This window comes from Oncorhynchus keta, chromosome 37 (genome assembly GCF_023373465.1).
Source record: "Oncorhynchus keta strain PuntledgeMale-10-30-2019 chromosome 37, Oket_V2, whole genome shotgun sequence".
Taxonomy (NCBI): Eukaryota; Metazoa; Chordata; class Actinopteri; order Salmoniformes; family Salmonidae; genus Oncorhynchus; species Oncorhynchus keta.
The window spans coordinates 22,843,507-22,857,794 of NC_068457.1; the positions used below are offsets into that span (position 1 = coordinate 22,843,507).

A 14,288-nucleotide genomic window follows, 5' to 3' on the forward strand; every position below is an offset into this window, starting at 1 on the left:
GATGCACTTATTGATGAAACCAGTGACTGATGTGGTGTACTCCTCAATGGCATCAGAAGAATCCCGGAAAATATTCCAGTCTGTGCGAGCAAAACAGTCCTGTACCATAGCATCTGCTTCATCTGACCACTTTCTTACTGACAGAGTCACTGGTGCATCCTGCTTTAGTTTTTGCTTTTAAGCAGGATTCAGGAGGATATTATTATGGTCAGATTTGCCAAATGGAGGGCGAGGGAGAGCCTTGTCTCTGTGTGTAGAGTAAAGGTTGTCTAGAGTTTTTTCCCTCTGGTTGCACATTTAACATGCTTTAGATAAGGTAGAACGGATATGAATATCCCTGCATTAAAGTCCCCGGCCACTAGGAGTGCCGCCCCTGGAAGATAATTTTCCTGTTTGCTTATGACCGTATACAGCTCATTGAGTGCAGTTTTAGTGGCAGCATCGGTTTGCGGTGGTATATAGACAGCTACGAAAAATATAGATAAATAACTCTCTTGGTAAATAGTGTGGTCTACAGCTTTTCATGAGACACTCTACCTCAGACGAGCAAAACCTTGAGACTTCCTTATATTTCGTGCACCAGCTGTTGTTTACAAATAAACATAGGCCTGCCACCCCTTGTCTTACCAGAGTCCGCTGTTCTATCCTGACGAAAAAACGTATAACCCGCCAGCTGAATGTTAATCATGTCGTAGTTCAGCCACGACTCAGTGAAACATAAGATATTACAGTTTTTAATGTCCTGTTGGTAGGATATACGTGCTTGTAGTTTGTCTATTTTGTTATCGATTATCTCCGTCTTTTCCTCCTGCAAATGATTGGGATGAGGGCCTTGTCTGGTGTCTGGAGTAAATCCTTCCCATCCGACTCGTTGAAGAAGAAGAATTCCTCCAGTACGGGAGTAATCGCTGGCCCATAAGACACGGTGGCAGAAACATTATGGCAGAAACATTATGTACACAAATAAGTTACAAATAACGCGAAAAAACATACATAATAGCACAATTGGTTACGGGATCGTAAAACAGCAGCCGTCTCATTCGGCGCCATTATAATGGACCAATATGATATCTCACAGTCTGTCTGACACGATCACATGCGGGTGAATCATTTAAAAAATGTATCACTATGCCTGAAGACATTTACACCAGTAACGCAACAACTACATAACATATTGTTCTGTACTGTATTGATACAGACTATACAAAATTATACAATGTATGGACCAGGATCGTGGCTTCCCTGTAGGATACTGAGAGACGTACTGTACAGCATAGTGGAGGAAAGCATTGTTACGATTATGCATATTAAATCAGGATAATCTGATTGTTTTGCAAACACATGAGTACTAGATGAACGTCACACAATGTACCACTTCCTCCAGATCACACAGGGTCCAACACAACTACAACGACACAACAACATCACGGCAACATAGCCCCCCCGTTAGAGGAAATAGCCTTGTTTATATGTAGAACTGGTGAGACGGGTCTTTTATGAAATAACCAATGGGCTTGTTGTCATTCAATGTTCTATTATTGTAATGAAAGGTCTAACGAATGTATGTGTCTAAACTAATGTCCTATGTGTCATTTAAAGGTAATTTTGCTTCAAGGACTGTGTTAGCTACAGCACATGCACACAGTGGATAAAACATTAGAAACAGCTTCCTAATATTGAGTTGCCTCAACTCGTTGGGGCATGGACTCTTCAAGGTGTTGAAAGCGCTCCACAGGGATGCTGGCCCATGTTGACTTCAACGATTCCCATGGTTGTGTCAAGTTGGCTGGATGTCCATTGGGGGGGGGGGGCATTCTTGATACACACGGGAAACTGTTGAGACTGAAAAACCCAGCAGTGTTGCAGTTCTTGACACACTCAAACTGGTGCTCCTGGCACCTACTACCATACTCTGTTCCAAGGCACTTAAATGTTTTGTCTAGACCATTCACCTTCTGAATGGCACACAGACACAATCCATGTCTCAAATTCTCTCAAGGCTTAAAAATCCTTGTTTACCCTGCCTCCCCTGCTTCATTTACACTGATTGAAGTGGATATAACAAGTGACATCAATAAGGGATCATAGCGTTCACCTGGATTCACCTGGTCAGTCTATGTCATGGAATGTTTTGTACTCTCAGTGTTTGTCTTTATTACAGGGAGTAATTTATGTATGTCTATGTACATGTACCGTACATGATGTGTGTAGGTGGGCCATGTTCTTTCCTCTGCCCTCTATATGTGGGCGGAAGCGTGTAATTATTATTCACGAGAGAGGGAGAGAGAGAGAGAGAGAGAGAGAGAGAGAGAGAGAGAGAGAGAGAGAGAGAGAGAGAGAGAGAGAGAGAGAGAGAGAGAGAGAGAGAGAGAGAGAGAGAGAGAGAGAGAGAGAGAGAGAGAGAGAGAGAGAGAGAGAGAGAGAGAGAAAGAGAGAGGGTCCTCAGATTCCCTCCTGATTTCAGTCAGATAAAAAAACTGCAAACACAAAAGCAGGACGTTTTCTCGCTTAAAGAGATTTAAAGAGTTTTACTAAATGACATATTGGTTTCCGTACCCTGTAAGCAGTCTCTGGACAAGGTATGACAGCAATCCATGCTTTGGTTTAGTTTCCCTTTCCACATGCTAATGGGTTAGCATTCGTGGCACAAGTCCCATTCAAGTCATGGGAGCGTTAGTGTAATTTTTCGCTGCATCATGTTAAAACGGTAGCATGTGGATGTGCCAGAGAAACTCAACCAACGCATGGATTGCTGTCATACCTTGTCCATAGACTGCTTACAGGGAAAGGAAACCAATGTGTCATTTTGTATTTTGAGTGAACTATCCCTCATCCAAAAATGCTAAATGCGTCTCTTTGTGAGGGGAAGGGAATCGTCCCAGAGGACGAGGACCGTCTGAGGCAGCAAGGAACATGATTGATGAGTGAAATGGGTCTTCTATGGAGTCTGCCTTTGTCTCTTTAGGGGATAATAAACTGTAATCAGATAGCCGTAAACTGCAAATAGTTTGCTTGACCTCGAGACCACTATGGACGATGGGTGTGATGCATTGACATGTAACAGCTCTTAATATATCTTGCTACAGTGGTTTTCTCTGGTGTTTTCTTTTCAGGGTTCAGCCATGAGGGCAAGACTGAGTAGAGTAGATATTTTTGTAATCATTGTGTCATTGATTGAATGCACCTGTACTATGGGTTTTCCATCAAGACTGTCCAAGTTGCTACTGCACATCAACTTTAGCGGTGGTGGTGGTGGCGAGCGATCTCTATTCTGTCACACCCCTCCCTGTAACGTCGTTCTTCGTTTGTAGAAAGAGAGTCGGACCGAAATGCAGCGTGGTTGTTACTCATGATCTTTAATGAAGGAAAAAGGAACGATACATGAAATAACTCATAAATACAAAAACAACAAACGGAACGTGAAACCTAATACAGCCTATCTGGTGAACACTACACAGAGACAGGAACAATCACCCACGAAATACACAGCGAAACCCAGGCTACCTAAATACGGTTCCCAATCAGAGACAACCAGAATCACCTGACTCTGATTGAGAACCGCCTCAGGCAGCCATGCCTATGCAACACCCCTACTCAGCCGTAATCCCAATAATACAAAAAACCCAATACGAACCACAACATATAAACCCATGTCACACCCTGGCCTGACCAAACATATAACGAAAACACAAAATACAATGACCAAGGCGTGACAGAAACCCCCCCTAAGGTGCGGACTCCCGGACGCACCTCAAAACCATAGGGAGGGTCCGGGTGGGCGTCTGTCCATGGTGGCGGTTCCGGCTCGGGACGTGGACCCCACTCCATTAATGTCCTAGTTCCTCCCCTTCGCGTCCTGGGATAATCCACCCTCGCCGCCGACCATAGCCTAATAGTCCTCACCCAGAACCCCACAGAACTGAGGAGCAGCTCGTGACTGAGGGGCATCTCGGGACTGAGGCAGCTCGGGACTGAGGGGCAGCCCGGAACTGAGGGGCAGCCCGGAACTGAGGGGAAGCCCAGTACTGAGAGAAAGCCCAGTACTGAGAGGAAGCCCAGTACTGAGATGAAGCTCAGGTAGGTAGTAGGCTCCGGTAGATCCTGGCTGGCTGGCGGATCTGGAAGATTCAGGTTGACTGGCAGATCTGGTAGAATCTGGTTGACTGGCAGATCTAGAAGATCATGGCTGACTGGCAGATCTAGCTGCTCTATGCAGACTGGCAGATCTGGAAGAGACTGGTTGACTGGCAGATCTGGAAGAATCTGGTTGACTGGCAGATCTAGAAGATCATGGCTGACTGGCGGATCTAGAAGATCATGGCTGACTGGCAGATTTAGCTGCTCTATGCAGGCTGACAGCTCCTTGCAGACTGACAGCTCTTTGCAGACTGGCAGCTCTGGTTTCTTTATGCAGACTGACAGCTCTGGCTGCTTCATGCAGACTGACAGCTCTGACTGCTCCATGCAGGCTGACAGCACCCTGCAGACTGACAGCTCCTTGCAGATTGACAGCTCCTTGCAGACTGACAGCTCCTTGCAGACTGATAGCTCTTTGCAGACTGACAGCTCTGGCTGCTTCATGCAGACTGACAGCTCTGACTGCTCCATGCAGGCTGACAGCACCCTGCAGACTGGCAGCTCCTTGCAGACTGACAGCTCCTTGCAGACTGGCAGCTCTTTGCAGACTGACAGCTCTGGTTGCTTCATGCAGACTGACAGCACCTTGCAGACTGACAGCTCCCTGCAGACTTGCAGCTCAGGCTGCTCCGAACAGGCAGGAGGCTCCGGCAGCGCTGTAGAGGAGGAAGGCTCTGATAGCGCTGAACAGGCGGGAGACTCCGACAGCGCAGGAGGGAAGGAAGGCTCTGGCTGTGCTGTACAGACGGGAGACTCCGACAGCGCAGGAGGGAAGGAAGGCTCTGGCTGTGCTGAACAGGCGGGAGACTCCGACAGCGCAGGAGGGAAGGAAGGCTCTGATAGCGCTGAACAGGCGGGAGACTCCGACAGCGGAGGAGGGAAGGAAGGCTCTGGCTGTGTTGAACAGGCGGGAGACTCCGACAGCGCAGGAGGGAAGGAAGGCTCTGGCTGTGCTGAACAGGCGAGGTGCACAGAAGGCCTGGTGCGTGGTGCTGGAACTGGTGCTACAGGATTGAGGACACGCATAGGAAGCCTGGTGCGGGGAGCTGCTACCGGAGGACTGGTGTGTGGAGGTGGCTCTGGATAGACCGGACCGTGCAGGCACTGGAGCTCTTGAGCACCGAGCCTGCCCAAGCTTACCTGGCTCGATGCCCACTTTAGCCCGGCCAATACGAAGGGCTGGTATGAACCGCACCGGGCTATGCACCCGCACTGGAAACACCGTGCGCTCCATAGCATAACACGGTGTCTGCCCGGTCTCTCTAGCCCACCGGTAAGCACAGGGAGTTTGCGCAGGTCTCCTACCTGGCATAGCCATACTCCCATTAAGCCCCCCCCCCCAAATCTTTTTGGGCTGCTTTTCGGGCTTCCATCCGCGTCGCCGTGCTGCCTCCTCATACCAGCGCCTCTCTGCTTTAGTCGCCTCCAGTTCTTCCTTGGGACGGCGATATTCTCCCGGCTGCGCCCAGGGTCCTTTTCCATCTAATATCATCTCCCAAGACCAGAAGTCCTTATATTGCTGCTCCTCACAATTAACAGGGAGAGTAGGCTCAGGTCTGACTCCTGACTCAGCCACTCTCTCTCTGCGCCCTCCCCCAATAAATATTTGGGGGTTACTTTCGGTTTTCGCTCTGCGCCGCCGTGTCTTTCTTTTTGACTCCATTCGCCTATAGCCCTCTTCGCACTGCTCCAGCGAATCCCAGGCGGGCTCCTGCACTCTCTCTGGGTCGGCCGCCCACCTGTCTATTTCTTCCCACGTCGTATACTCCATGCCATTGCTGTCCATAACGTCCTCCTTTTTATGCTCCTGCTGTCGCTGCCTGTAACCACACCACTCGGTCCGTGTGTGGTGGGTGATTCTGTAACGTCGCTCTTCATTTGTAGAAAGAGAGTCGGACCAAAATGCAGCGTGGTTGTTACTCATGATCTTTAATGAAGGAAAACGGAACGATACATGAAATAACTCATAAATACAAAAACAACAAACGGAACGTGAAACCTAATACAGCCTATCTGGTGAACACTACACAGAGACAGGAACAATCACCCACGAAATACACAGCGAAACCCAGGCTACCTAAATACGGTTCCCAATCAGAGACAACGAGAATCACCTGACTCTGATTGAGATCTGCCTCAGGCAGCCATGCCTATGCAACACCCCTACTCAGCCGTAATCCCAATAATACAAAACCCCCAATACGAACCACAACATATAAACCCATGTCACACCCTGGCCTGACCAAACATATAACGAAAAGACAAAATACAATGACCAAGGCGCGACACTCCCTCTAAAGATAAGGAACGTTAAGTTCAAGCTTTAATATTTGAACAGTCTTAGTTGAGAAAAAGTGATGAAGTGGCTCTGTGCAAATTCTACTACTTAGCATTTTAGACCGCCAGCTGAAGTCACGACAGCACAGAGGTATTGAACCCACAACCCTGACAACAAGGTTCACAACTACTGTCTTAGCAGAACAGGTCTGTTTGGTAGTGACAACACAACAACAGGTAGTAAGAGATTTACCATTACCATGTATATATATAACTACTATGGATAAATGTCAGCATTCTGACCTATTTCTAATGAGATGTCTGCTGCAACATAATCCCATCAACATTTTCTCCCTGAATGTACACCTCAGATATCTGTGTTTAAAAAAATAATCTAAACGTATTCTTCCTTTCAGCCAAGCAGAAGATCTGTAGCTCATATAAAATAAACTATTGTTGCCATCCCCAAAATAGACGACGAACACGACACAGCTGCACAGTGGCAATGATTATTAAATCCGCTCTCCCGCAAAGAATGAACTCTGCCTCGCTGACAGACAAAACAACATGAACATTCATCAATGCCAATAAAAACACAATGCAAGTTATCCCCAGTGGCCCAGCATGGAGCACATGTGACCCGCAAAGGAGTTTTTCTTACCTGTAACAGATAGTTCTGTAGTTCTTCTCACCACGAAGCTGCCAAACTGTAATTCACACGTGTAATTTCCAATGTCATCTTCACGCACCTCCCGGATAGAGAGAGTATCTCTTCTCCTTACAATGCTTTGTCTCCACTGCTTTGGCTTGCATTCCTTCGATACAAATAGAGAGAAAGCTTATGAATGTAAAACACCACGAAGAAACAGAAAAGCAGTATACAGTTGGACTTAGATTACACTTTTTACAACATATAATGTAGACATGTGGAAAAAATGTACGCCTGACAAAATGCATCGAACCATTCCAAACTTCAAACATCTCTTTGATCACAAATGCATTCTCATCTTGTATTTAGTGTTGTTGTATTGAGTTCCTGTTTTTGGCAAGACGAGTGTGATCTATTATACAACATTATATCGCTAAGTTCCCACTAGAAGAACAGCGTTTCGGTTGAAGCAGTTCATTTTGGTGGGAATGAACCCAGAGGAAGAACGAGGCCCTTGGAAAAGGGAACTTGTGCCACACAAACTCATTCACCCACAGCAGGAAAACTGGAATACCGTGGGTTGTTTCCACCTGCGCTCGCGGGTCTCCCAGAATTCAATCAGCTCCGCTTCCAGAGACAGAGCAAATAGCTAGAATATTCTAGGTCCACAGTCATTATCCATATTTTAATTTGATTCACTGGGAAACTGAAGAAGCACTGTGGCCATCTAATCTCACATTCATCTAGTTTTGATGAATTGGCCCCTGGCCTCCGTCGGCTACTCTGTCAGTCTGCTGTTACACTGTGGGCAGGCAGCCGGGGCCGGTGAAGGCCACTCATCGACTCAGATAGCCAGATGTCTGACTCTGAGGACCCCCTCCAGTCGTTTGGGGGGGGTTAATTTCTTTGTCTTCTAGACTATTTACATTATGAACGTGGACTGTAGACCCCTTTCCCCAGACGGTTTGAGTCTCATGAAGAACAAATGACATCTCAGGAGGTGCTCTGCAGAGTGGCTGTGAGTTATGGGTGGATAAATCTACCTACTGTCATCAAGCAAGCACATAGGCTGCTAGACAATACATACGAGTATGCTTAGATGAAAATAATAATATAAAATAAAAAATGTAATCTCTCATTTTTTCAATACATTAACATTATCATACAGTTCTGATTATACGCTGATACATATATGTATCACATTTGATACATGACACATAGCAGTGGTTTCCCAGACACATACTAAGCCTAATCCTGGGCTAAAAAGCAGCCTCAGTGGAGAACCTGCCGAGGCTTAATTTGTATCCTTGAAACTGCCCCTATGGCATTCAATCTGAAATATGTTACAGACATAATGTTATAGTGGGCTCTTACCTTGTACCATACTATCTCTGGCTCCTTCCCCGGCTGTACATAATCCTCAATGTCCGGACAGGTGATATCTTTACTTTTGCTTAACTCTGCCTTCTCGAAGTACCTCATTTTGGAGTTGTAGCAGAGGTCTGTGTCGTTCTCCGCCACTGTCAGTGACATGGACACTTTCATACAATATGTGGAATTCCTGCAAAACACAAGTGAACAAATCAATAAGTTTAATCATTTTTGTATAACATTGTTGTTCTCTCACACCTCTATCACTATATGTTGACAGGTATACATTTGATGAAACTGTAATAAACTGTAATAAAGCTCTTTTTTGGGGAAAAACGAATTCTGCTTGGCTGGGCCTGGCTCCCCAGTCGGTGGGCCTGGAACCCCCGTGGGTGGGCCTGGCTCCCCAGTGGGTGGGCCTGGCTCCCCAGTGGCTGGGCCTGGAACCCCAGTGGGTGGGCGTATGGCTGTGCCCCTACCCAGTCATGGGAAATCCATAGATTAGGGCCAAATGAATGTATTTCAATTGACTGATTTCCTTATATATACTGCAACTCAGTAAAAATCGTTTATATTTTGGTCCGTTATACATTTGGAAAGTGAATGCAGGTACTTGAATAACGGATCAAAACATTCTTAACTCATTAGCCCTACTTGTTTGATCTAAACCATTGACACCCAGCTACAGTGAGCCATCTGGTTCGGGGGGAGAATATGGGGAAGTTTGACATTCTCCTCTCTCGTCAACGTGAATAATCATCTCTCCACCTCCACTCAGCCGTGGCTGGTTGTCCGGACCGTTCATACAGAGCTGCATTGTGTTTTCTCACCCATCCAGGAGGAATGTAAATGATGCGGGAGGGATGAACCTGGATATCACAAATTACCGATGGCGACGGCAAAAGAAAAGTGGGGAAAACGGAGGTGGAAGGGAGACGAGGGCTTAATGCAGAACGGCAGTTCTGAAAGTCAACAGCAGTGAAGATTGAGCCGTTTGTTTTGACACGTTATGCAGATACGGCGCAAGCTAGCAGAAAATGACTTGCCAGAATTGATATTTTGTAACTGGTCAGACCTGATAGAGAAAAGCCTATCAGCCCAGAGGACTACAACTGTGACTGTACTGCATAGGAGATAGTTGAGAAAGCGGTGAGGGTATAATGTAAATACCAGGTCTGGCAACCCAGTCATGTACAACACTATGGCACCATACTGTGTGGCACAATTTCACTGTGCTCAGTCTAATAATCACTCTGTGTTGAATCTGTACAACTGTTCAATAACAATTGGCCCACACCAGCAGGAACTCCAGTAGCATGCTCACATGAATGAGCAGGGAGTTTGAGTCGATTGCAGTATAACCCTTCCACAGCCATAGTAATACATCAGTCATTAGAGCTGGTTGAGGTTTTTTATGGCAAGGTAAACAGGTTCATGTTTGGCCTTTGACTCCAGATGAGTGATTCTTAGGCAAGGATCCATGGATTTCTGGAATCAATGGACAGAGGTATTGGGAGTGCAGGGAATTCCACTCAATGTGATCAATGAGCTCAATCAGTGTGACCTTTGATCCGTCTATGCATGTATAGCTAATAAGATTGTCTCCACTCACGACTATCATCAGTAGCTGTCTAGCCTTGTTCATCAAGAGGGTGAGCACTGTATCAATTGGCCCATAATATCAAATCCTTCTGGTCTACAGATTTCAACAAATGACAACGTTTAGGAAAACCTCATTGGGTAATTTCAGGGGCGCAAGCTGGTAACACAGATTTGAGGCTGAACCAACAACCAATTATAAACAAGTGGAATCCTTCTATAATTGCCACGGCATTAGCGCAGCCTCGCAGATTAGCAAGCAGTAAGCAAAGGCCCGGTCGGTCCATAGTCAGACACACCCTCTACTGGGCACCGAGGTCTGTCCGATTAAGTCTGCCCATTTTATGAAGCGGAGGATGCAAATGCGACATGATGTGGAGATTATCCCAGACAACCTGCACCAGATGGACACCTGAACAAATGAGATCCCCCGGGTCCGCTCCCCCTGTTAAATATTCTGGGCAGTGCTGATAAACTCGCCCGGTGGGAGAGAGAGAGAGAATAGTGTCAGCCTGGCTGTTGAGTGATCGATGGCCCGGGCCAACACTTTGTCCTACGATGTCTTTCCAACGGTTCACATCCGTCACACTGCCTTTTAAGCCAGAGAGCCAGGAGGATGGAGAACAGTAGCACTTTGTTCTCAGTCAGTAGCACTATCTATACTGTATATTCATGAGCAATGTGGCCAGGACAAACACACCGCTTTCAGTCCACTGTACATCAATTACTGTATACTCATAACTAAATGTCTACTAGACAGGAAGTATAGGCTTCTGTATACTGCAGTGGTTCCCATCTCCGGTCGTCCAGTAGCCCCAACAGCACACATTTGTGTTGTAGCCCCAGACAAAAACACCTGGTACAACTTGTCAAGGGCTTGATGATTAGTTGACAAGTAGAAACAGGTGTGCTTGTCGAGGGCCACAACAAAAACATGTACTGTACTGTACTGGGTCCTTGAGGACCGGAGTTGGGAAACACTGGCATAGTGCATACTAAACTATTCAGCTGAGTATACTTTTGGATATATTGGTTATACCAAGGTAATACCACGATATTAATGACAGCATGTCAATGGGAGCTGACGAGAGGCTGCTGTTCAATGTCAAGACAATGACAGACAGATACCATGCAGTTCATATTAAAGTGGAGAACACCTTGGCTGACAGTTTGCACACAGAGAGCCGGAGGGCAAATGGAGGATTTGTTTCCATAATAGAAATGGTTGTTGCAATATGCGACAGGGAAGGAGGTCATGGCTAGAAGGGATACATTTTTTGTGGTATTGACGGCAAAAGTAGTTTTTGGGGCATTTTAGCTAACCCTTTACCTAAACTTAACCTAATTATCCTAACCTGCTATGCAAATTCCCTTAACCTGCTGCTTAAGTTCTCCTAACCTACTACAAAAATTCAAATCTGACAAAATCTAGTCAAATCCAGGGTAGGAGTAATGGATGGTAGGTCAACGATGATCTGACTACCTCACCTTATTAAAATAATGACCAACACAATGTTGCCTGTATGAATGATCGTTGTATCAGTATAGTACAGCCACTTTTTACAAACATGTCAAAATACCTATTTGGGGTGTCACGCCCTGGCCTTAGTTCCTTTTTTATGTCTCTATTTTGGGTTGGCCGGGGCGTGAGTTGGGCTGGGCATTCTATGTTGTTTTTCTATGTTTTCTTTTCTATGCGTTTGGCCTGGTATGGTTCCCAATCAGAGGCAGCTGTAGCTCAGTTGGTAGAGCAGTTGGTAGAGCATGGCGCTTGTAACGCCAGGGTAGTGGGTTCGATCCCCGGGACCACCCATACGTAGAATGTATGCACACATGACTGTAAGTCGCTTTGGATAAAAGCGTCTGCTAAATGGCATATATTATTATTATTATATAGCTGTCTATTGTTATCTCTGATTGAGAACCATACTTAGGTAGCCTTTTCCCACCTGGTGTTTGTGGGTAGTTGTTTCCTGTTTTGTGTTTTCACCTTTCAGGACTGTTTCGATTTTCATTTCTTACGTTCACTTTGTTATTTGGTATTTTCGTGTTCTGTTATAATAAATAATCATGGACACTTACCACGCTGCGTTTTGGTCCGATCCTTCCTACTCCTCATCCGATGAAGACGAAGATCGTTACAGAACTACCCACCACCAACGGACCAAGCAGCGTGGTAAGGAGGAGCAGAGGGTTCGGGACTCCTGGACTTGGGAGGAGATATTGGACGGTAAGGGACCCTGGAGTCAGGCTGGGGAATATGAAGTAAGGCAGCATAGCAGGCACGAGAGGCAGCCCCAAAAATGTTTTAGGGAGATTGGTGGAGTCAGGCGATAGACCTGAGCCAACTCCCCGTGCCTACCAGAAACAGCTTAGTACTGGTCAGGCACCGTGTTATGCGGTGAAGCGCATGGTGTCGCCAGTACACGCTCATAGCCCGGAGCACTATAGGCCAGCCCCCCGCAAGTGCCATGCGAGAGTAGGCATCCAGCCAGGGCGGATTGTGCCAGCCCAGCGTGTTTGGTCTCCGGTGCGCCGTTTCAGCCCAGGGTATCCTGAGCCGGCTCTGTGTACCGTATCCCTGGGATGCTGTGAGGGTGCGGTTCGTACTATGCCTGCGCTCCGCCCGTGCCGGGCGAAAGTGGGCATTGAGCCTAATGGAGAGGTGTGAGTGGTAAACACCAGATCTCCAGTGCTCCCCCACAGCCCGGTTCAACCTGTGCCTGCACTCTGCAGGAGCCGGGATAAAGTGGGCATTCAGCCTGGAGGAGTGGTGCCAAGGCTGCGCACCAGAGCTCCAGTGCTCCCCCACAGCCCGGTTTATCCGGTGCCTCCTCTACACACCCGGCCTCTGGTAGGTCTCCCCAGCCTGATGGGCCCTGTGGCAGCCCCACGCACCAGGCTGTCTCTGCGTCTTCTCCTTCCAGAGTCTCCCTCCAGTACGGACCCTCCAGAGTCTCCCTCCTGTCCGGAGCCGCCAGAGCCGCCCGTCAGTCCGGAGCCGCCCGTCAGTCCGGAGCCGCCAGAGCCGCCCGTCAATCCAGAGCGGCCAGAGGCTCCCGCCTGTCCGGCGCCGCCAGAGTTGCCCTCCTATTCGGGGCCCGCTGCAAGGGTCCCCAGTCCGGGGTCGGCGGCGAGGGTCGCCGCTCCAGAGGCGCCACCTAAGTGGGCCAAGACTAAGGTGGAGTGGGGTCAACGTCCGGCGCCAGAGCCTCCACCGCGGATAGATGCCAACCCAGACCCTCCCCTATGGGTTTAGATTTTGCGGCCGGAGTCCGCACATTTGGGGGGGATACTGTCACGCCCTGACCTTAGTTCCTTTTTTATTTCTCTATTTTGGGTTGGTCGGGCGTGAGTTGGGATGGGCATTCTGTTGTTTTTCTATGTTTTCCTTTCTATGCGTTTGGCCTGGTATGGTTCCCAATCAGAGGCAGCTGTCTATCGTTGTCTCTGATTGAGAACCATACTTAGGTCGCCTTTTCCCACCTGGTGTTTGTGGGTAGTTGTTTCCTGTTTTGTGTTTTTACCTTTCAGGACTGTTTCGATTTTCATTTCTTACATTCACTTTGCTATTTGGTATTTTCGTGGTCTGTTATAATAAATAATCATGGACACTTACCACCCTGCGTTTTGGTCCGATCCTTCCTACTCCTCAACCGATGAAGACGAAGATCGTTACATGGGGTGTAATGTAAAACAGTACCATTGGGGATCAACTATTCCCCGCTCTTGCTTGCTATCATGTCAAAATGAATTCATAATTTTTAGGACAAGGTCATTATTTCAGGAGCTTGATAAATTATTAATCACACATTATTGTAATTGAAATTAGATACCAAGGGCCAAACTTGGCAAAATAACTTGGCAAAATCATTACATCCATTCTTAATTATTCTCTCCTAACCTCATTTATGATATCATCTCCCTTGTTTTGGTTGAAGAGAAATATGGAACATAATTCCCTCTACTCCCTCTAACTCAGTATCTGTTCCCTGCGATATTAAAGCTCCAAGCTGTAGAGTTAATGTGAAACCATTCTCCTCAGACCGCAAGGTACCTGTGGGATTAATTCATTACTGAATTCTTAATTAAAAGATCTGCAAGTTGTACTTTAATAGAGCAGGAAATGGAACACTTGTTGATTCTCATTAGAGGTATACCTTCAAGTAATAATAATGTGGAAACATTGTCACAAATGTTTACAATAAATCCCCTTCACTCAATAAAAAGATAACTTGGACAATTGTCAAACTCC

General features: G+C 46.9%; 1 protein-coding gene across 5 annotated transcripts in view; it reads right to left on the reverse strand.

Annotated features, from left to right (window-relative positions):
• LOC118374172 (interleukin-1 receptor accessory protein-like 1) overlaps positions 1–14,288 on the reverse strand; it is a 433,725-nt gene that overhangs the window by 230,482 nt on the left and 188,955 nt on the right. For all 5 annotated transcript variants that reach the window (XM_052499785.1, XM_052499788.1, XM_052499786.1 and 2 more), the window contains exons 4-5: positions 8,438–8,624; positions 7,076–7,229 (exon numbers count right to left, since the gene is read on the reverse strand). In XM_052499785.1, the coding sequence (XP_052355745.1) occupies positions 7,076–7,229; positions 8,438–8,624 (341 nt within the window). The remainder of the gene's footprint in view (positions 1–7,075; positions 7,230–8,437; positions 8,625–14,288) is intronic.